At 39.3% G+C, this 25,172-nt stretch overlaps 1 protein-coding gene across 1 annotated transcript in view; it reads right to left on the bottom strand.

Annotated features, from left to right (window-relative positions):
- Positions 1 to 24,192, bottom strand: part of LOC134754879 (zinc finger protein 395) — an 89,570-nt gene extending 65,378 nt beyond the window's left edge. Inside the window, exon 1 of the mRNA XM_063691338.1 lies at positions 23,043 to 24,192. Coding sequence (XP_063547408.1) covers positions 23,043 to 23,423 — 381 coding nt within the window. The 5' untranslated portion in view covers positions 23,424 to 24,192. The remainder of the gene's footprint in view (positions 1 to 23,042) is intronic.
- Positions 24,193 to 25,172: the final 980 nt, after the last annotated feature.

Below are 25,172 nucleotides of genomic sequence, written 5' to 3' on the forward strand. Positions count from 1 at the left end.
TGACTTTGCACACAGATTATCCGTGTATAATTCCGACATCATTGTTTTTAACCCTTAAATGCATAATGATGTATATATGCATCGTATATTTGATGGTCCGTGGCTCAATATGCAGCTATCCAAAATCACATTTATTACTTTTATACAGCATGACACATCTATTTCAATTTATTAAAAAGTTATACAAAAAATCATGCATTTAAGGGTTAAATGTACTTGGATAACATTTATATTGGTAATGAAAAAGACGATTAGCTCCTACGTTGATATGATAAGTGCGCTGTAAGAAACGAGATTGCTTAATTTAGTTCACCTATTGTAGAATTCTGAATAGATATTATACAAGCTTATCAAAAGTCAGTATGGCCAGACGGGATATTGTGCTAAGGCAGGACAATGCCCTTTGGATGGAATTCATTATGCGTTCAGTTTGTAGTTGAAAAACAATACACTACCTCATTACCAACTCAGCAACTGCAATGGTCTGTGCTGAGGGAGGGGCTGTTTTTTACATGATCAGCGAGTTTACAATGCTTGGAAAGTTCCACCTGCCCCGCAGCAGTTAAATAATCAATTACAAAATATAGTAACTTAACAAACCCAAACATGTTTAGTGTCGCTACCGTTAGATTGGCAGTGTGACATGAACGCTAGCGTGAACGTAATTTACTATTATATGCATCTCGCTCGTACTGACAGTGGCACTACTGACATAGGTATTAGTGGGAGCAAGATGTATATATAAAGCATAGACATAGTATATACAAGTAGTTATAGACATGAAACCGAGCGACCAGGGGTAAGAGAAAGACATATTCATGTATTGAGAGTTTCATGTATGGCAGCATAATAATTTTTAATTCAAGCTATATGGAAATAGCGCCTCAGTGTCAGTATTAGACAAGCAACAATAAGTCCCCTTTTGGTTGAAAATGGCACATTTCGCCATCGCCTCCTTGCTATGATGCCATAACCCGACCATGAAAAAATGCCCGGTCGGTGATAAAGACAAAGCATGGTACTATTTTCTCTTTCCTCTTATAGGAATCGCATGTCTATGGGAATCGCAATAAGATAATATTTTATCTATAATATCAAAGAATATCAGGTTCTTGATATAAAGTAAAGTAAATTACGTATTGTAGTCGTTGGCGTAGGTATATGTATGTCAGTGTTGACATTGTCAGTGACTCATCAGACTCATGGTACCTATAGTCCAAGGGCCTGACACTCTTTGATAGAGAAAGATTGCGATTCCTATAAGAGGAAAGAGAAAATAGTGCCATGCTTTGTCCTTAACACCGCGCACCGACCGCGTTTTTTTTTTCATGGTCGGGTTATAGCAGCATAGGTAGGAGGCGATGGCGAAATACCGAAATTCATAAGAGTGAAAGAGAAAAAGGATTATGCTGCCATACATTAACCTGTCAATACATGAATATGTCTTTCTCTTACCCCTGGTCGCTCGGTTTCATGTCTATAACTACTATACTATGTCTATGCTATAGTCCTACAAGAAATTGTAGAAAATTATTGAGGGCGCCACTTCCTACGTAACTGTCACAATTTTGACGTAAAATGCTTAAACATGGCAACAATTTAGTATGGAAATTCTTGTTGAATTTTATTTAATTTCTACTATTTCATGTTTCATTGTTGAACATCCTCGCCTTTTACGTCATGTATCGGGGTCTAAAACTTTTTTCTTGTTTCCATGGGGCATCCTAAAATAAACTTTCAAAGTGAAAGCCTAATTTTCGTAAGTATTTTATCCTAATCGACATGTTAAAACGAATTATTCAAAATTGTATGATGAAACTCTTAGAAAAATATATTCATATCGTTAACTTTTATACTTTTGTTGTGTGGTGTCCCAGGTCCACAGAAATTACGTTCCCGAACGTTTTTGACCACCTATCTAAATTCCGTATGCATTGTATAAGTTACGGAGTACAATACAAGAAGTGATTGTTAGTATTCGTGTAACTAGGCATTTGGAAGCTGCAGTCACGTACTCGCGCATGTACGAAGCATGGCCGTCTGCGAGCGCTTGCGCTCTAGTAAATAGGTCAATTCATTGCCTTATGGTACCTACTGACAATCGGGGTATTGTACCTACTGACGTGGGTATAAATAGGTAGAATAGAGGCACTCCCTTCCGTCCTGCTATGCGTACCCTGCCCTGCGATTTATGAACCAAATACAGCTACATTTATACATTTTCTGGAAGATATCGCTATCTAAAGGTAAGATCGCCCGTTGTTTGCCTTTATGTGTAAATTTATTTTTTCTTGTCTTCAATTTTTATGAGGTGTGCAACAAAGAATATTTTATCTGTATTGTTTATCGTGCACTATTATAGGTAAATATAGTTGGTCAAGCAAATCTTGTCAGTAGAAAAAGGCGATAAATTTAAAAAATGTAGGCGCGAAGGGTTATCGTCCCATAGAAAATTTGAATTTTGCTCCTTTTTCTACTAACAAGGTTTGCTTGAACAATTATATCTCTTTTATAGTCCGACAAGAAATTGTAGAAAATTATTGAGGGCGCCACTTCCTACGTAACTGTTACAATTTTGACGTAAAATTCTTAAACATGGCAACAATTTAGTACTTATTGATTTTTTTTAGTTAAATTTTATTTAATTTCTACTATTTAATGTCGCACTATGCGACTACTATGAAATTTACCTTGCGATTACTATGAAATTAAAATATGTAATGTAATAACTAATGATGTACCCATAAAGTTTAAACTAATGTAGAATATGAACTTGCGATTGAATTAATTAGAGACGAGTATGACATGTAATTGATGCTCTAGTCAACTTTTAATATTCGGGTCAGGCTGCCAAGGCATTGATATCTCGTTCGGTAGAACCAGCTTAGTTCACGTACTTACATGGAAGGCTATTGAATGAGCCCCGCGACCTTGTGCGATTAGTGAGTGATTACAAACGTTGTAAAGGATGTGGATGCAATCGGAGCAGGGCACGCAAACGCCGCGCCGAGGCGGGCGCTGAGGCCGCTGCGCGCTGCTGCAAGCGCCAACCTTGCCCGAAATTCTGTGACCTACTTTCAATGCACGGTAAAACGTTCCAAGCGTTTTTATTAAAACAATTCACCTTGAAACACCTATTTTATTCTCAGCTCAACTAGTGACGTTAGAATTATTCGTGGCCAGTAGCCGTACTAGTCACGCGACTAAAGTTGCGTTTGGGAATGTCCGACGTAATGGGTTTGACTTGTTATTGAGTGAACAAGGAAAAACCTTTTCCTCGAATTGGTTATGTCGTTCATGGCAAAATTAGGATAATGCAGCGTGTGTCGGCGAGTAGGTCGGTGTCATCGATTGCAGGCAGGAAGCCGGGCGGCCTAGTTGGCGTGCGGGCTAATGGCGCGGGACAGGGGGGCGCGGGTGCGGACCGTGCGGAGCTCCGCGTCCCGCTTTACTTATGCTGCGCTCTGGCCTGGCCAGCAACCGACATCTATTTCGAAGCCTGCCTAGTATTTACATTAATGTCAACTGTGGTGTTAAAGCCGGTTCAAGACAAACTATAGTGGGTGTATTTAATTCATTGTGCGTGTGCAGACGTGTCACGATTTATATTTCAGCGGAAGCTATTGTTTACTACAAATCTAGTCTACCAGTACTAAAAATATTTCTACTAAACGCAGTATAAACTTATTATTATCCTGACCTCAGAGCCTGATGATGCCAGCGTGACTGGCGAAGGCGGGTATTCGAACTATTCGCACTTGGCCTTGATTAATTCATTTCTACGCTAGGGTGCTAGTCGGCCGGCGAACAAAACTCACGAAATCTGGTTTGACGTCGATGTTCTAATTGCTGAATTCCACGAAGATGAAATCCTATGTTCCCCATCCCGTTATTCCGATGCTTTCTTATTTCAATCGCCAACACCAGTACTACTTGAAGTACCATAAATTGTACTTACTTTGTTCCCCACTGGATAATTTTGCTCCAACAGTTTCCACCTCATTTTAGCGTTACAACATGATACTAGTGATGTTCTACTCTAAATCGGCAAATATATCAACATACCTACCTACCATAATTTCAATTAAATTTAGAATTTTGGAGCAAAGTAGGCACATGGTACCGTAATTCAGTCATTTCAATATTTATCAGATTATTGTTAAGTCACCTAATTCCTGATTCTTTTCATTAAGTAGTGTGTACTTGCCTTGTGTAGTTTAAGATTGATTGAATTATAGGTAGTACCTACCTATGTATTTAGGGCAGCATGGTTTTTGGTAAGGGCGTTTAATATATGTGTCGGCCGGCACCTACTTATTGTTGTTACTTAATATGTGACGTACGTGACGTTAACGTTCTATACGTGCAGCCTGCGGATCAAACCAAATATACGAAGCGGGCTTACAGCACCCTGCGCGGCCAATTCTATAATGGGTACATAATGCTGTTGGGTTGGAGTGGAGCTGCCTCGGAGGCACCAATGGATGATGTCTACGCAATTTTGAGAAAACGCACAGCTTCCCAGATGCACGGATTGAGAAACAGATCCAACAGTTTTCTAACTGAAATTGGCGAGAGGCTTGAAATCCCTATTGTAAGGATTGGGCCTCAATGCATGTCCCATTCAACCGGATGGATAAATGATTGCTAATGTTAAAATTCATTATAATCTTATTATGAATACATTTTAATGTAAATAATGTATGTACTTAAATATAAATTGTTTTGTCAATACTAACATAGTTATAAGTAATATTATACCTGACTAATCAATTATGGATCTGAGATGTCCGAAATAAAGTCTTGTGGCGAGCTGTTGGGGAGTAACGACCCCACGGACCCGAGTGCTCCAGAGTTGATCAGGGTCTCCGTCTCCGGCGTGTCTTTGTCGGTCGGAGTGGAACCCCAAGGGGACCCGCAGGACTCTCTGCTTTGGCTTGCCTTAACTGGCCGTTAAGAGAGGAGTCGTTAGAGCTATATGCTCCAGGGGTGTGAGGGGTGAAAGTGAAAGATGCATAAGATGCGAGTTCCACTGTTATCAACTTATCAGCCACTGAGTAGAAAGCCGCGCACACCTCTCGACACCTCTGAGCCTCTCACACCGGTGTTGCTCCTGGTCGTCTTTACAACGGCAGTTTCAGGGGCCCATCTAGTGGGCGGCAATTAAGTCACCGCCTGCATCGATAACTAGTGAAAACATTGTTATGGCAGGTGCCCGGACGTCTTTGCAATAACCCAGTCTCATAAAAATAATACTTAAATTTAATACATTTTATATTGTTTTAACACAAGACTGACATAAGATATACGTCTCGGTGAACGCTCTGTTGTGGTGGTGGCGTTATTACAAACAATTTTTTTTAAATACCTTAATTTATTCACCTACGTTATTACTTACCAAATGTAAACTACACAAAAAAAGAGGACTGGACAAAATAAGAAACTACGTTTTACGCTAAAAGCATTCAGAACTTTTAATAATTTCAGGAATGAGATGTTTACGTCACCGGCAACTTTGCGTAGGTACGAGCTAGTGTGGTGATGACGTCATGGATAAAATGCCGGCCGCCCACTCGCTGTGCCTTTCGCTCGTCAGAATAGATCGGCTGCCTACGTCGCGTCGTGCCGACTGCCGGGCCGGGATGTTAGCTAGAAGCTAATCGCACTTATTACTCGTACTGTAGAGTTATATATGTACAACAGGATACTATACTATAATACACATGTATTACAAATTTATTATATTTGTATTACCATTTACAATATACGTACAGTCAGCAAAACTATTATTTTTATTTATACTTTATTGCACATAAAATAAGTACAGATGGTGGACTTAATGCCTTAAGGCAATTTCTACCAGTCAACCACTGGGCCAAAAAGAGACGTTTGTTGGTGCTGGGTTTGTACTGTATTTGAAAATAATTAAACGATATCACTATTTACAAATTAAATACTAATTATAGTATACCTATTATATTTAAATCATAAACTTAAACATATACTTTGTATGATACACTTACATACATATCTACATATATACTTATACATGTACCTACTGTGAAACATTACTTACATCTTTCAGACAAATGCTTGCGCAGCATATATACGCTTGAACGTGAATTTACTTTGAGCTTTTCTGATATTGAGTGGAAGGTCGTACATTAGCTTAGCACCTAACAGTTTTGCGGGCTGTACATAGCTAAAATTTGTTTTGGATACATGTATATTAAAACACGGCGATGCTTGTTATGTTAGCATTCGTTATTTAGAGTTCCGCTATACAATATTTTTATCTGTACAAAGTTATAACTATAGCATTTGATCTGCAGATTTACGTAATTCGTCGTGAAATCTGCGCAAGGACGCTAGCTAAAGCTAAACGTTTCGACATATCGCTCGGCGTGACGTGATGCCATTATCGTATCATTTTCGCTCTGCGCTTAGAAAAGTGAGCTTAGTGAGCGCCTGGGGAGAGCTACCGCAAACGTCGAAATAAGAATATCGTTGACTGTTGCTCGAATAACGCAAGAGTGATAGAAACTGTCTGTCTCTATCGCTCCTTTACTATTCGAGTAATAGAGACGCAGATAGCCGATCTTCGATATTATGGTCGCGGTATCCTCTGTTGAGCGTGTCGCCTTGAGATGCTGAGACGTATTTGCCTCTCTAATATTGCATATAAAAGCACATTCGAGTAAGCCAACGTAACACGCAGGCGTCATGACCCAGTCTGACCCAAAAACGGATTGTGACCTACCGCGCCCAGAGTTGCCAATTTGCCACTTGATAAAGGATAGAGGATTCTATGAGGTTTACGAGTAGTACGAATGCAGGTCGCCGGTAAAACCTTTTTCACCTCAGCAGCTCGAACAAGCCTACTTTCGTCACTCCCTGGAGTGAGGAAAGTCGCACTTTCCTCACTCCAGGGAGTGAAACAAAGTAACTTTTTAATTTAGTGAAGGCCATGAACTGCCACTTCATACCTTTTTTTTAACCTTTAATATATTCTCACTACTGAGGTGAAAAATTATGCGTGCAACACGAGAGCAGTTATTTTACATCTCGTGTTTTTGAGTCCCTCGCAAGAAAAACCAACTTTCCTCTCTTGTTGCACAAATAACTATTGCGTCTGACCTGCCCGCGACGCGTCTCTACAATTTTCCATTGACATTAGCCTAGCATTTCTCAGTAGTCACGGCCGCCGGGCGCCTCAGCATCAGCACCTCGGGCGATGAGGGCCAACCTCTGTTGCCGGTCTTACCATTTTAAAACGACCGATTTTACTTTACTCGTAACTGTAAATTAAGTGGGATTTATTTACGTAGTAGTACTACCGTAGTATGTACTATTGTTATTAGCGATGCAACGAATACGAATATTCGTTTTCGCCGAATATTAAAAATTAAAACGGCATTCGTAGGTAAGTATACTTTTTTTCAATGTTCAGTACCAATTTCGTACGTACTTATTAAGTAAACTGATTACGTTTCATAAAGTTTTACACGGAAAGCCAATAGAGTTGAGTGTTTAAATCCCTTCATCACGAAGAAGAAATATTAAGTATATTTTTTAATACAGTTGCTCAAAAAGTGCTACTTTACGTAGCTGTTTAGCGTGCGGAAAGTTGGTATTCGCGAACTAGTGTTTTTTACTTTTCCAATTTTTTTTTAATTTATACTTGTTCCAATTCATGACTACTTATTGATGAGTGTTAATATTAGTTTCCGTTAAACGTCGCAACCAACATAAAAACCTATTGTTAATGTAAGAATACGAAAAATATGTATTTCATATTTTATTACTTACCTCTTCATCATTATAACACGTTTGTTTTTTAATATTGAAGATTGAAAAACCGTTCTTAATTAGTTGTTTGAATGGAACGGAATAGCTATGAAAGGTAGAGGCAGGAATAGCTGCCGCGAAACGCCTGTCAAAGAAGAGGCGTTTTTAGGGTTCCGTACCCAAAGGGTAAAAACGGGACCCTATTACTAAGACTCCGCTGTCCGTCTGTCTGTCACATGCTGTATCTCATGAACCGTGATAACTAGACAGTTGAAATTTTCACAGATGATGTATTTCTGTTGCCGCTATAACAACAAATACTAAAAGTACGGAACCCTCGGTGCGCGAGTCTGACTCGCACTTGGCCGGTTTTTTCTTACTGCAACCTAAGTATCCAAAGGCAACATTCGATATTGTTTTTATTCCTTACTTGTTGTTTTTCTTATTTTTTCGCAACTGTATTAAAAAAACTTCGTTCGATACACGTGCGGAAATGTCAATCTTCACTTGTGCCGAGTCTTGCCACTCGCCTACGGGTCGTGGCAAGATATCTCGGTACTCGAGAAGTAACGACATACTTTCCGCACTATCATCGAAATGGTTTTTGCATATAATAATATGCAAAAACCAGCACGCAAAATTCCTAACTACCAACTAGCATAGAAATATATCTCAATATGTGTGTGGAATTACTGTGCCACTGTAGATGGTAAAATGGTCTTTTGCGCACTGATTTCACAGATTAAAGAAAACCTTTCCAAGGTGATGTGGTGAAAAATTATATACTATTATCAGACAACATTTTGGAAAGCTAGCGGTTTCATTCCGGTTTTTCCCTACTTTAAAAAAATCATGAAATTAGGAAAGAGGGAATGTCTTATTTAAACGATACATTCCGAAATGTAGTAAACTTCTTGTCAAAGTTATATTTGCAGTTAGTACCCGTGTCGGTGTATGAAGCCAAGTACTAGATTAAGTTTGTACTTTAAACATAACTACTATTCGTATTGCCCGTATTGGTATTCGTAAAATTCTGAAACTGATATATTCGTATTCGTAAAAGTAATATTCATTGCATCATTAATTGTTATTATGGTATCATTTTTTCTATTGTGTTATAATTGATTTAACTAAATACGTAGTTTAAAAACCCCTTTACCATTATGTAAACACAAACAAAAAAGATTTGCTTTTGTTATTATTATAATATCAAATTTCACAAAATTTATAAAACCAATTAGTACATTACCAACATGTGTTCGATACGATGCACTGAATAGGTACAGTCAGCAATACACAATTCCCTTAGCACCTTTGCATACAAACTTCTATGCAGGGGGGGGGGGGTACCTTTTCTCTGCAGCCGGGCTAGCACATGATTGGCGCGAGAGTATCTCGCCACGACATAGACTACCCGTCCCCCTTTAATTTATACAGTTAGTAAAAGACGAGTAGTCTATCTCGCGGCAAGATACTGTCGCGTCAATCATGTGCTCGGCCTACAGCTGACTGTACAAATAACGTCAACTCGATAAAAACACCATTTTTTTCTATTTCTACAATTTAATCAGCATCCATTATTTATAAAGTCTTCCAAGGGCCGAACCGACGCGACGGACATACGGTAGAATTTGGCTTCACTACGTACTTGCGTAGAAGTGTGATTTAAATATTTAAAAGTTTTGATTCAGACGTAAGCAACGACAATGTCGTGCAGAGAATAGGATGAAAACAAATATGAAGCTGAATTCTCAATTTGTAAAAAAAAGTTGGCATTGATATTGAGTTTATTTTAGGTGTTTTAATATGTTCGCTAAGTGGAGGCCGGTAGGCGAGTAGAGGCGGTGTGCCTCGCTGGTTCAATATCAGTATCAGCGTTTTTGGGTCAGTGGGTTAGCGTGTCAGCGCGTCAGCACGGCCGTGTCGCGCCCCGCGTTCGTGATCCTCTTCGGATTATGACTTGATCTTCCTCAGCTCCGATGTTTACAAACATGCATTGCGGTTCTCATTCAATCAGAAACACTGATGCTTACTATTATTTCAAGGCCCGAAGATAACTATTCCTGATCCTGATCTCACACGCTTCGTATGAGTTGGTAATTTATACCTACGCAGTAACGGTTGTGTGTAGTAACGATTGGTAAATGTTAAACCAAACCTGAAAACAAGTTATTTTACGCTGCTGAGTGAGCCATGTCGCCGACACGCATGACTATTAACGCTTCAAGCCATATAACTATCCGGTTTTATAAACAAAATAAAAATCGGTTCTTAATATAGATCTAATAACATTTGGACCCCATAAGTAAATAGATATAGCTAGATTTTATATAGGCAACATAGAAAATAGAGATAAAACATGTAACTATTTCAAGGCGAGTGCAATGAGGTAACCCACAAAGGGTCGACCTCGCCTTCGCCGATGTTTTGTGGGAGGGCTTCAACAATAACCTGGACGAAAATAAATCATGTTCCAAGGCCCATCAAGTCATTCGGATTCGGTTAGTAATGAGGCGGACGGCCGGGCCGGGCCGCTCGTGTACCTAATGTATAAAACAAGCGGGATTACACCGAAACAACACGGTAAGCAAGTGTACCTATGTGACGCAGACATGGTCGTACTGGTCGTGGCCTCAAACAGCGCCCGTGCGGCAACTAATTCGTGTTTTATAAATTCGCAACGGTTCTTTGGCATCATTAAATGGTCAATCATCTCACTGTTTTTGGTGACGAATGTGTCATTGCATTAATCGAATACGACGTTATAAGGAAGACAGATAATATTGTACTACGATGATGGTTACGTTTTCCTTAGAAGATAAGTGTGTTACACTACCCGACTTACTAATCGTAATCACTACATCTTTAAAGGTAGAAAATAGTAGGTATGTATTAGGCATCATCATCATCATTCGCTTGCCGTTGTCCCATTCACTTGGGGACGGCGCAGCATGTCTTTTTCTTCCATACCTCTCTGTCATCCGTCATCTCATCATTCACTTGCGTTCATTTCATATCATCTCTCACACAGTCCATCCACCTTTTCCTCGGTTTTCCTCTCCTCGTACCTCCCTCCACATTAATTCTTAATACCTTTCTCGTCACATGACTTATTAGGCATTAGGCATATGCCTCGTATAAAGCGGTGAAGGGGGTTAAGACTGGTACTCGTAGCATGTAGTTGTAGGTAGCAGTCGGCCCGTTACGTAGCTGAGGTTTGCCTAATAAGTAGGTACGAGTATCTACTTTAATTATCTAGCAATTCTAGCCCATTTTTTTCTTTATGAATATAATTTTTTCGAGCTAGTATAAGCAGCTACAAATCAACAACTACTATCTCATCTACCTATATATCCGGTCCGGCGTAGTCCGACATGCAACTCAGTCGCAGATTAGCAGTTAGTTTAAATACGATACAAAAAAATACAAGGCTTTCATTAACATCCATAAATATCTCACGTCAGACCTAATATTGGTAATTCTCAATTCGGTAGTATGTTTTTTATTAGGAACGAAGAATTGAGGAGCTCTGTATCCCGTAACAATACCAGCGGATATGTATATAGAGCCCAGCTATCGGGAGGCAGATGAATTGAGGAGCTCTGTATCCCGTAACACTACCAGCGGATATGTATATAGAGCCCAGCTATCGGGAGGCAGATGAATTTAGGAGCTCTGTATCCCGTACCCGTAACACTACCAGCGGATATGTATATAGAGCCCAGCTATCGGGAGGCAGATGAATTGAGGAGCTCTGTATCCCGTACCCGTAACACTACCAGCGGATATGTATATAGAGCCCAGCTATCGGGAGCCAGATGTCTCTTTTATTTACATTTATCGAATAAGTAAAACGTGTCTAGTTCTTCTTTCAGTGTCGACATCATTTTACGATGTTTTTATTTTAGGAGGATATAAGAAGGTCATTGGATAGTACTCTTTCAAAATAAACAATAGTTTGTTATTACATATAAAACCGGAATATTATGAGGAGAAGACACTGCTTTGCTTAGGCCGGACAATTATGTCAGTTATCTGGGATTGTAAAGAAAGAGTTTAGCTACACGGACAGTGAAGTGTGGGGTGTGTAAAAGAGCGAGCCGGTGCGCGCGCGCCGACAGGGGCGTTGCTGTTTTCTCTTCCCATGGTTTCTTTAACGACCGATTACTATTCACCGGTTCCGTTTACGCATTCATTACAGCAAAAATCACGTATCTATCGCAATCACCGTTACATTTACTGCATAACTAGAACTATAAAATGTTTAAACTTCAGTGTAATGATAACAAATGTTTTAAAGGATTCTGTGCATGGTGAACCAATAAATTATTTATGATTTGAACACGGGATTAAAAGATCTATAGGTATGTTTACAAGTTACCTCTATCAATTTCATATTACACAATATGTGATGATGATGCAATCCTGATAGCCCTCATAAGGGATATAGGGCTCGCAGAAGAATTCTCCATTTGTCGCGATCTTGAGCGGCTATTTTCAGCTCTTTCCAGTAGAGCCAGCCTCCTTTTCAACTGATCGCCGATTAGAAAATGTACAAATTGTGTAATATGTACATTTTCTAAAATTCACCCGCTATACAACGTGTACTAGTGCGTTATTAACTGTCAGGCACAAAATATTAAGAGGGCAGAAAATGTAAAAATGCTTAATGATTTCGCTTATGAATCAGAACTGCTTTCGCCGGCGAAGTAAGTAAGTAATGCAATACTATAGGTACAATGTTGTCGAGTAGTGCGATTGTCTGCGCCGGCCGTGTTCTCTGTTCATGTCGACGCAAGAGTTTTTTTCATTTAATTACCGCCAGAGGCTTAGGCCGATTACAGACGGCGATTGTACGCAGCAGTAATACCTAGTGAAGGCACACGGTAGTTGGCGTAGGTGGGAGCCGTTGATTTTATCGTTGTTTGTATCGTATCGATGCGAGTTGGAAACATTGCAAACGCCGCTACTAACTACTGTTGAGTACTAAATAACTACTGGATCTCTGCAGAAACGCTGCAAAAGCAAAAACAAACAATGACGAAAAAACGACAATTATTCTCGTTATGTAACTAAAACCTGTAAGGTAGATTGGTAAACTAAACATTAATATCTGTAAGACTGAGCTTTGCTCGGAAAACATAAAAACTCAAAAATGCGCGTTTTCCCAGAGATAAGACCTAGCTAGATCGATTTTTCGCCCCCGAAAACCCCCATATAGCAAATTTCATAGAAATCGTTAGAGCCGTTTACGAGGTCCCCGAAATATATATAAATATATATATACAAGAATTGCTCCTTTAAAGGTATAAGATGGCTGTGAGCTCGAGCGACAAGTTAGTCATTTTGTTTTCACTTGCGCTATTGACGTGTTAAATTACTTCAATCACTCGTAAGCGGGCTTGAAAATGCACATAGCAGGTGTGAACGGCACTTTCACGTTCCGCGGTCGACGACGCGATTGCCGCGTCACTGGCCATTAACTTTACAATGGCTTCATAGTTGCTCTTATTAATGAAGAAATGTAATGCTTTATATTAATCATTCTCGTATTGTTTAGGCGTAGCAAGTTCTAGAATAAAAATAAACTAGTAACCGAGAGGAAAATCACGTAGGTAGATGAGATGACGGTGCGCCACTTACGAGTATCAGAGAACAAGCCGCCATTACTAGCTGATGTTGTGAGCCGGCGTCGCTACCGCGGATAACGGTACGATGCCGTCGCTGCGCGCACGTGAAAATAATTCTTGCCGAGATTTTGTAACCAATACCGTTGCTCGGTTCCGGGCCCGCCGGTGACCTTATTTCTTGCCGTACACTCTTAACCCCAATGAATAAAAGCTTAGGCTCGAACTTTTGATAGTAATTCGAAATGAAAAACACGAGAATAACTCTCGCATGCCGACGACGATCACTTTGTATGTTATTTACGCAACTACTACGCATTTGAGACGGGCCTGTTTATTTGCAATGGAACGACGTCATACCTAATAGATATTTGTTGGAGCTTAACAATGGGAAGTGGCGTTGTTATGATGCTTACGCGAGAAAAAGATATCTAGTTGTTTGTTGGATTTTAGTTTTATTACGCAGCGCACGGCTACTGCAGCGATAAACGCCCACTATCAGGGGAAATACCACGTCACATTACTAGAGGTACTTCATGACGTCAACAATACCGAGTATTTTCTGCGTAACCGTTTATTGCTAAGTACCTATTTATTTATAAATCAGAAGTAGAACTAAATAAAAAGCTTATACATATTTCAATCAAATTTTTACCTACACGTATTAAATAGGTTGCTCTAATAATATTTATTATATTATTTTAAGAAAAATACATGAATATAAGATATAAGATGGACATTTTTTTTTCTTTCGGAGCGATTAGTTCCGAAAATATTAACTTTATCAAAAAATGTTTTTTGAGACCCTTACTTTAAACAAATTTTATAAAAAAAAACAAATTTCACCGACTTGTCTGACGAACGAAATAAGTCCCAATGGAAAGTATGCAACTTGTCCATCATGAATCAATCTTTTTCCGTGTTTTTCCGGTCACTATTATGCGGTTGTCGTGTTTAAACAGGTGAGTTTATATGGATAATTGCACTCATCTGTCTGACGCTTGAATTATATATCAAAATGATGGTAATTCTATTGCGAATACAGTGGTATAGGGTTGCCTGCGAAAATCCGGTCACAAATAAGGGTTGCCAGGCTCTTAAATAAAATAAGAAGGAAATACTTTTAGCGATAAAAACGGCTTAACCGATTACGATAGTTTTAACTTTTATCGAATGTGTTTATTAAGCACTATTTTTTTGTGATTGTTTTCATATTTTTTGAACCGATGGTTCAAAATTTAGAAGGAAAAACCTTTTTTTAATACAGTTGCTCAATAAGTGCTACTTTTCGTGCCTGTTTAGCGTGCGGAAAGTTGGTTTTCGCGAACTAGTGCTTTTTACTTTTTAATTTATACTTGTTCCAATTCATGACTACTTATTGATGAGTGTTTATATTAGTTTCCTTTAAACGTCGTAATCAACATAAAAACCTACTCAACCTAAAACATGTCGAGCGTTTTCGACTTAAAACACGTGAGTGACCCGTTATTAATATATTTAATATAAAAACCTACTGTTAATGTAAGAATACGAAAAATATGCATATTTCATATTTAATTACTTACCTCTTCATCATTATAAGTATTATAACACGTTTATTTTTTAATGTTGAAAAACAGTTCTTAATAAGTTGTCTGAATGGAACGGAACGCCTGTCAAAGAAGAGGCGTATTTTCTTACTGCAAGAATGTTTTAAGTTTCCAAAGGCAACATATGATATTGTTTTTATAAATATACGATACACAAATAATCGTAAATTTAGGTAATATTTAGGCAATAATAGTACAATGTTTTAATATTTACAATTGTTTCTGTCTTATAGAACATGCATTTGAAAAAAAAAACTTTCATTGATGTGGGTTCAATAATAATAACAAAATCTATTCTAGTCGAATAAAAGCTAGAAAAACACCTCTTCATAATGTCAATGTTAATGATGTCACAGAATTAATAATATAAAAAGTTTCGAATTCCATTCCTTAATACTTGTTGCATTTCTTATTTTTTCGCAACTGTATTAAAAAACGTCGTTCGATACACGTGCGGATATGTCATTCTTCACTCGTCCCGAGTCTTGCAAGATGTCTCGGTACTCGTGAAGTAATGACATACTTTCGGCACTAGCATCGAAATGTACTATTTTTTTCTAATGATTATTTCCGAAATGATTTACTATGAAAAAAAATTGTTTAATTAAAGACCCCTATTTATTTGAAAGACCTATCCAACGACATCCCACACTATAGGGTTGAAACTTTAAAAAATTGTCACTTACCTGAAGTGAAGTTCAATCTAGATTAAGTATATGAAGTACGCGACTTCGTACGCGTGGATTTGTATGTTGGTGGTTATATATTTTAAATGAGCATAGAACATTATGCAGCAAAAGATATCAGTAGGGATGGTTAATCATTTGTTAATAATTATACAGCGCATGAAATTTGTCTTTCACAAACTACGAAGTTTCAAGCCCCTAACTGAAAAAAATTGTTCTCGATATAATCTTAGATTTTCAAGTCCACTATTTAAAAAAAATGTTCGCTGGCGATGCAAACTTTATTAATACAAACTTTTCAAACACTTTTCAAATCAGTTTTCGTCTATTTTAATATAATGCCCTTTTACCAAGTTTCATGTTCCTAGCTAAAACGAAAACTTGTACTACTTATTTAAATATAAGGGTAGAATTATTAAGAACGTTGAAATAACTTCTTTGTAATATTATACAATGCCTTTCTAAGAAGTTTCAATAAGCATTTGTAATGGATTCAAACTTTCAACCCCTTTTTAACCCTTTTAGGGGATGAATATTTAAAAAAGCTTAAATTACTTTTCTTGTATTCTAATAATATGCCTTCATACAAAGACTGAAGTCCTGTACTCAAAATTGGTTTGATCTCCATACAAACTTTCAACCTCTTTCGAACTCTGAAATAAGTTTTCTTCTCTTTTAATTAAATACCTTTCTACGAAGCTACCTAGCTTAAAATATTATTAGGACCCCTACCAATTTTCTACCCCTATTTTAACCACTTTACGGGATGAATTTTTAAAAATGCTGAAATACTTTTTTGTATTCTAATAATATGCCTTTATACAAAGATTCAAGTCCCGCATTCAAAGAAATGTTTGATCTCCATACAAACTTTCAGCCCCCTTTTCATCACCTTGGGGGATGAATTTTCAAAAACACTAAAATCAGTTTTCTACTCTTTTAATGATATACCTCTTTACGAAGTTTCTAATTCCTAGCTTAAAAAAAAATTTTGCACCTTATACAAACTTTCAAACCCTTTCCAACCCCTAGAGGTGAATTTTTTAAATCGCTGAAATTATTTTTCTTCTATGCTAATAATATACCTTTATACAAAGATTCCAGTCCCGCACTCAATAAAATGTTTGATCTCCATACAAACTTTTAACCCCCTTTTTACCACCTTAGGGGATGAATTTTCAAAAATGCTGAAATTAGTTTTCTTGTATTTTAATAATATATCTTTTAACGAAGTTTTAAATTGCTAGCTTAAAATAAAACTTGAACCACATACAAACTTTGGACCCTCATTTCATCCCCTTAGAGGATGAATTTTGAAAAACCCCTTCTTAGTAGATACTAACGTTATAAAAACTACCTATTGTGAAAAATTCAGCTCTCTAGGTCCAACGGTTTGGGCTGGGCGTTGATTTAAGTGAGTCAGTCAGTCAGGAGTTTTACGTTTATATATATAGATTTAGTCCAAGATAAGGGGACTCCCATCCTCCTCAGGCAACCATGGGTTACGTCCCGTTTACTGTATGAATACTTTAAACGAAGTGACAGTTGGCGGCAATGCAGCCAGTTGTTTTTTTAGGGTTCCGTACCCAAGGGGTAAAAACGGGACCCTATTACTAAGACTCCACTGTCCGTCTGTCTGTCTGTCACCAAGCTGTATCTCATTAACCGTAATAGCTAGACAGTTGAAATTTTCAAATTTTCTGTTGCCGCTATAACAACAAATACTAAAAACAGAATAAAATATATATTTGTGGGGCTCCCATACAACAAACGTTATTTTCTGCCGTTTTTTGCGTAATGGTACGGAACCCTTCGTGCGGTTGGATGGACAGCACTTGGCCGGTTTTTTCTTTTTAGTGGCTCTGAAAATCGCGATGGACAACGAAAAGACGAGCTTCTTCATAGTAATTATCTGGGACTATATACTTCATATAATCAAGATTGAACTTCACCACAAAATAAGTAATAGTATTATCATACAGAACGGCCACGCACTGCCCCGCCCCGACTCTACTTACCTCGCCCCGCGACAGCAGATTGACGGGCGTTTGCCGGCCGCTCAGTACTATTTTTAAGCAGGTTACTCACACTATGACGCATGCCGCGTGTACAGACGTGCCGTTCACATATGGAAACGCAAGTGATTTTTGATGTATAGCGTGTCCGCCCTGCGACTTCACTTCAGGTAAGTTTGTTTAATCTTATCATTATCCTATATTCCGCTTTGTACCGAATAAGTATTTACTTTGATTTGCTTTTATTTTAATGTGCATGAAAGCTGAAAACATTGACCAACGCGTATTAATGAGTGGACAGACCGCACAAACAGATGGAAAATTTTGGAAGACGAAACGCGAGAAACACATGTTATCGATGAACGCTGAAGCCTTAGAAGGTGACATTGCATAATACGCACAATCTTCCGCATAGTGCTTAGAAATAACGGGCCGACCGAATTACTCCGAGACTCGGACTCATATACGAATGGCGGCGCGGGGCGCGGGCCATGAACATGGAGCCACAATTAAACCGGCCAAGTGCAAGTCAAGAAGGGTTCCGTACCATTACGCAAAAAACGACAAAAAAATCACGTTTGTTGTATGGGAGCCCCACTTAAATATTTATTTTATTCTGTTTTTAGTATCTGCTGTTATAGCGGCAACAGAAATACATCATCTGTGAAAATTTCAACTGTCTAGCTATCACGGTTGATGAGATACGGCCTGGTGGACAGCGGTCTTAGTAATAGGGTCCCGTGTTTACCCTTTGGGTACGGAACCCTAAAAACCAATCACAGAAGGTCCGCAAAACCAACATAGCGCAATTAGCGACTCGTTCACCATTGCAGACCAGGTACATGTCAAACGAACACGCTAGGTAGACGCTAAGATACCGCTATACATATATCTACGATTAGCGACTCGTTCACCATTGCAGACCAGGTAAATGTCAAACGAACACGCTAGGTAGACGCTAAGATACCGCTATATATCTACGATTAGGGACTCGTTCAACATTGCAGACCAGGTAAATGACAAACGAACACGCTAGGTTGACGCTAAGATACCGCTATATATCTACGATTAGCGACTCGTTCACCACTGCAGACCAGTGGGCTTAGCACGGTAGCATTTTTATCGCCTGTCACCATGCCTGTCACGTTCTAACAAGTATGTAAGTGCGAAAGTGACAGGCATAGTGATAGGTGATAAAAATGCAACCGTGCCAAGCCCGCAGGTAAATGTCAAACGAAAACGCTAGGTAGACGCTAAGATACCGCTATACATATATCTACGATTAGCGACTCGTTCACCATTGCAGACCAGGTAAATGTCAAACGAACACGCTAGGTAGACGCTAAGATACCGCTATATATCTACGATTAGCGACTCGTTCACCATTGCAGACCAGGTAAATGTCAAACGAACACGCTAGGTAGACGCTAAGATACCGCTATATATCTACGATTAGCGACTCGTTCACCATTGCAGACCAGGTAAATGTCAAACGAACACGCTAGTTAGACGCTAAGATACCGCTTTATATCTACGATTAGCGACTCGTTCACCATTGCAGACCAGGTAAATGTCAAACGAACACGTTAGGAAGACGCTAAGATACCGCTATATAGGGTAATTGTGTCAGTTCACCGTCCAGTGCCTGTTTCCGTCCACTTGGCGGAGTTGCCACAAAGAATTGCGTATAATTTGAATGTAAACCTACCTTACCGCACAATTTTGGACTTATTACAATCCTTAATGTCGAAACAATAGATCTATTTACATAAAAATTATATTTCGCAAGTAGCGAATTAAAAATAAATTATATTAGTTGCAGCTTCACATCCTTTCAGAGGTCATAAAACCAAGAAAAAAAAGTTAAGGCGGGAAATGTTCATGGTAAGTTTATTAACTGTAATATAATATTTTTAGCACGTATGTATAGTTATACTTAGAAGTATAATAAAACCAAAAATTATCAGTTTTAAGAGGTTTTTTAAAGAAATCTTAGAGAAATTTAGTGGACAAGAACTGACACATTAATTTTATGAAGTATTTAGTTGTCGACCACAGGTGGACGGAAACCCAAATAGGTAGGCGAATATTTAGAATGGTGATTTTATTTAAATATATCTACTAAATACATTTGTTTTTCTTCTCGATATGATCTGTATCGCCTGTTAAAGCAGGCATTTAGTACGTCCACTCCTTTGTTAACGGTGTGTGAATAAAATGGTATTTTGTACAATTGATTCTAGACCGATTTCTGCTAAGGATTGTTGAATTTGGTATGAAAATAGCTCGAGTCCCAAGGAAGGACATAGGTTAGGTTTATCACGAAAATAGTCATTATACGCGGTCGAAGTCGCGGGCAGAAGCTATAAAACCAACTAAAAACGATTTATATATAACATAAGAACTAAAAATGAAATATATAATTGATTTTTAACTCAATAATGCAGTGGTCGGAAACTAGCTCATACGTGGACGAAAACTAACTCATAGGTGGACGGAAACTAAAATAACACTACTTTTGCAAATTATATTTTTTATAAAATAAACCGTAACTATTATTTAAGGTCAAATAATATTAACCTAAAATAGACAATATGAGCAATACAAACAAATATAACACATTTAAGTAAGACTACTTAAATATTTTTTTTTTGCATTTCAAAGTTGGCATCTCCTATAATTGGCGCAATTACCCTAGTTTTGGAATGTTATTTAAATTAAATATCACCTTGCGAACGACGTCCATGTAAAAAAAGATAAACTCATTACCTATTAACATTAACGTTTAAGATGCGTTAGGTATTTGACCTAAGCTAGATCGAATTTAAATTTATTTGGTTCTCTTCTGTATCTGTTGTCAAAAAATTGTGGCAGTAGTGGGTGCAATCGATCAATAAAATAGAACCTGACTGGGCCTAGTGGGCCTCGATAGGAAAATCGTAAGAAATTACCAGCTTACATTTACTATTGAATTTGTCAATTGAACAATGTTCAATTCAAGGTTTGTTCAAGCTACGAATGTTTTTTATTTATGCAGGCACTAGATAGATACCTATTCTCTGATAATAAATAATATTATTAAGACTACATACACAGAGCTATCTGTGACACCACACCAGGCCCCTATTTCATCACGGTGACAGGTGCGAGTGGTGCGACAATTGTCGATATCACTGTTGCTGACGTAACAGGCCTCCATGGGCTAATGTTACCACTTACCATCGGACGTTTCTTCATTGCTTAAACTAATTTTTTGAGCATGTCAGTACAAAAAAAAACAATACATTTGTAACTTAAGACTAGTTTAAAACTCGCGGGCGAGTTGTCCCCGGCGCGGCGCGGCGCAAAGGTACCCATCATTCTCTTCTAGCCGCGTTACCACGTTGAATGGCGATGGACAACCTTTGCACCAGGTACGAACCCGCGCGGACGTCAGACATCCCACTACGGACATAATTTCATGAAAATAGGATATAGGTAAGCGATTTGTCACTAAGCGAAGTCATCTTATCCGATTTGGTCACAAAGATTTTCATATGAAAACCAAGCTTCGCACAGTAATTACGTCATAGTAAGCGGTTGGTCAGTATAAGCGGAGTCATAATTCGGATTCCACTGTATATTCAAATTTCGTCAAGTGGACGACAACAAGCGCAATGACCCTACTATAAAAGTAGGGTCGTTCTACTCGTACTATATAGCGTGGCGTGGCATTTACTTTTCTTCAATGACAAAGGGAATAAACCACCAAGAGATCGCACCTGATTTGTTCGAGTGGCAGCAAACGTACGTCCGCTGACGCTGAGTCCGCTCCCCGCTCCCCCCTCCGCCCTCCGCCAAGCCAGGCCGCTTGCTTGACACCGTTTTAGTTTAGTGCAGTGCAACGTAAACATTCCCTAGGTATCCTATCTGTATGTACTTACTTACTTGTGGATGGACAATTAAATTTAATTACATAGGAATAGCTTTCATGGCGATACGAATGAAGATGTTCGTGATAGAAAAGGTAGATTACCTACCTTTTCTACCTACCGTAGGTACCTACCTAATCTGTAACCACTTACTTACTTTGTATTGACAATAAACAAAATATGATGACAAGAAGTAAAAAAAACCGGCCATGTGCGAGTCGGACTCGCGCACCGAGGGTTCCATACATTGCACAATTTAAACAATGTATTTTTATCTGAAACGTGAGTGAAAGGTAAATTATGATTTACGATTTATGACGTATTAAAAAAAACTACTTACTAAATCTCGTTCAAACCAATTTTCGGTGGAAGTTTGCATGGTAATGTACATCATATATTTTTTTTAGTTTTATCATTCTCTTATTTTAGAAGTTAGAGGGGGGGGACACATTTTACCACTTTGGAAGTGTCTCTCGCGCAAACTATTGAGTTTAGAAAAAAAATATATTAGAAACCTCAATATCATTTTTGAAGACCTATCCATAGATACCCCACACGTAATTTGATGAAAATATTTTTTTGAGTTTCAGTTCTAAGTATGGGGAGCCCCCAAATTTTTTTGTTTTTTTTTTCTATTTTTGAGTAAAAATCGTAATGCGGTTCACAGAATACATCTACTTACCAAGTTTCAACAGTATAGTTCTTATAGTTTCGGAAAAAAGTGGCTGTATGTCATGTGGCGGACGGACGGACAGACATACATGACGAATCCATAAGAGTTCCGTTTTTTGCCATTTAGCTACGGAACCCTAAAACAACTTCCTAGGTATGTTAGGCCATTAGTGTAAACTGCCATCACCTTTGTTTCTAACAATTGTAACTAAAGCATCTCCCTCCCTACCATACATAGGAGTAAAGAAATGACAATAACAAAATAATACTTAAATTAAACTTGTTATTTAGTATTTTTTTAGGGTTCCGTACCCAAAGGGTAAAAACGGGACCCTATTACTAAGACTCCGCTGTCCGTCTGTCTGTCTGTCACCAGGCTGTATCTCATGAACCGTGATAGCTAGACAGTTGAAATTTTCACAGATGATGTATTTCTGTTGCCGCTTTAACAACAAATACTAAAAAGTACGGAACCCTCGGTGCGCGAGTCCGACTCGCACTTGGCCTATTTTTTTATTTTTATTATAAACTGATCGGTGAATCAAGTTTCAATTTAGAAATTAAAGGGTATTTAGTATTTACAAATTTTTTAGGTCGTTAGTTTCAGTAGTGTGTGTAATTTTATCATTAATGACCTGGAATTAAATTTGTGGAAGACCACCAGAGTAAAGTATACTATCAATGCGCGTGCCACAACAAGGGACAGGTAGGTAGGTATAAGCGGGTTCTAATAGTAGCAGCTAGGGTCCCTTACCTCCTGTCCGGGCGCGTGGACCTGGACGCGCAGCTCGTCCGTGGCGTGATCGTGCGCGAGCACGTCGGCGCGCACCTCGCGCCCGTTGTAGGTGAGGAAGACGCGCTGGCCGGCGCGGAGGCGAACGCCTGCCAGCCCGCGGAAGCCGGGCCCGATCAGCTCGGTGTCGCGGTACTCGCGGCTGCCGCGGCCGCCGTCGAAGCGCACCGTGTAGCGGGTGTTAGGCGTCAGGTTGATGCAGTTGCTGTTGATATTTTCCGGGAACGGCGCCGGCGTCTTCACCGCCTGGATCATACCCGAGCAGTATATTCCCTCTTCGTCCAGCGCCGCCACGCGCGTCCCGATAATGGACCGCTTCGCGAGCCGCTTTCCCGTCGACATGATGCTCACAGTCCACGCTCACTCTAGTGTCCGGTGTCTGCGGTCCTACTCTCACAGTCTCACTTTGATGAGAAATTTAAATCGCTCGACGGGTACGATTGCAGCGGTAGCAGACACTATTTTTCTCAAAACGAATAGAATTTCGACTGAATGTGGCACGGTGCACGCGATCCGGCTCGTCAGAAGGCCGGTGTTGATTGCGGCTCTCGCGCGGAAACATAATACGAGGGCAAGTCCTCGAAGATAAGGACAAAGGAATATCCTTTCGCGCTAGTAAACTTCGTACGCAAATACGTGCAGACAACCTCTACTATCACGGCTCCAACGAGAACTGGCGCGCGGAGCGACCGGCGTGCACACCGGCCGGCCGGCGAGCGGGAGCGGCGACAGCCCGTCTCGCTTCTTTGTTTTGATACTCAGCTGTTTGTGGGAGCGGAAGCAAAATATGAAAGGCAACGGGTGGAACCGAGATCGGGCCGGTCGGATATGTTCGGCTGAAGCACGGTTGGGTTCGGGTGGGCTCGCTATTTTAAGCGGGCGGCGGCCGCCCACGGGCGACATTGAGGCGCGCCGGCTCCTTCGCACGTGGAGTGTAGCTAACGGAATTGCACAATGAACCGCGGCAACAGCGCGCCCGCGCCGCGCGCCGCGCCGGCCGGTACGCGCGCTGATGCCGGCAAATGCGTGACACAGTTTCTATTCGGATTCGGGGTCGATTGAAATGTCAAGCAGATGCAGTGACTTATGCAACACTCTGACCCTGCCATTAAACAATACTATTCATGTTTATTATGTACATTATGTAACTGTCTTATTAAATCTTAGCAACATGAAATGTAATAATGACACTAATGACTACTGATCACAGCACAAAAATCAAGTAAACACTTCCCAATGAACACCAATAAAATTGACAGGTGTAGAGGTTAAGAGCCCAACAACGTGCTCACTAGCGCCACTGCTAAATAATTGTGATTATTTAAATTTAACGATAGATATTAAAAAAAACCGGCCAAGTGCGAGTCGGACTCGCGCACTAAGGGTTCCGTACCATACCATTACGCAAAAAACGGCAAAAAAAAACACGTTTGTTGTATGGGAGCCCCACTTAAATATTTATTTTATTCTGTTTTTAGTATTTGTTGTTATAGCGGCAACAAAAATACATCATCTGTGAAAATTTCAACTGTCTAGCTATCACGGTTCATGAGATACAGCCTGGTAACAGACGGACAGACAGACAGACAGACAGCGGAGTCTTAGTAATAGGGTCTCGTTTTTATCCTTTGGGTACGGAACCCTAAAAAAGGGGGCCGCTACGTACTATAAAAATAATAGTATAAAAAACCGGCCAAGTGCGAGTCGGTCTCGCGCACCGAGGGTTCCGTACTTTTTAGTATTTGTTGTTATAGCGGTAACAGAAATACATCATCTGTGAAAATTTCAACTGTCTAGCTATCACTGTTCATGAGATACAGCCTGGTGACAGACAGACGGACAGCGGAGTCTTAGTAATAGGGTCCCGTTTTTACCGTTTGGGTACGGAACCCTAAAAAAGTACCTTTTAAATACATTATAATAGTTTTTCCCCTCACTTGCTCGGAAAGCCGTCTTTTATCCTTTAAAACAAGCGGGTAAAAACGCATTTTATACACTAGTGGGGAAAGTAATAAGACCTTGGATAAAGCGTGTTTAAGTAGCTTGACAGATAACAAAACGTAAAACGCTCATAATAATCATTCGATATTC

The sequence above is a fragment of the Cydia strobilella genome, chromosome Z (assembly GCF_947568885.1).
Source record: "Cydia strobilella chromosome Z, ilCydStro3.1, whole genome shotgun sequence".
Lineage (NCBI taxonomy): Eukaryota > Metazoa > Arthropoda > Insecta > Lepidoptera > Tortricidae > Cydia > Cydia strobilella.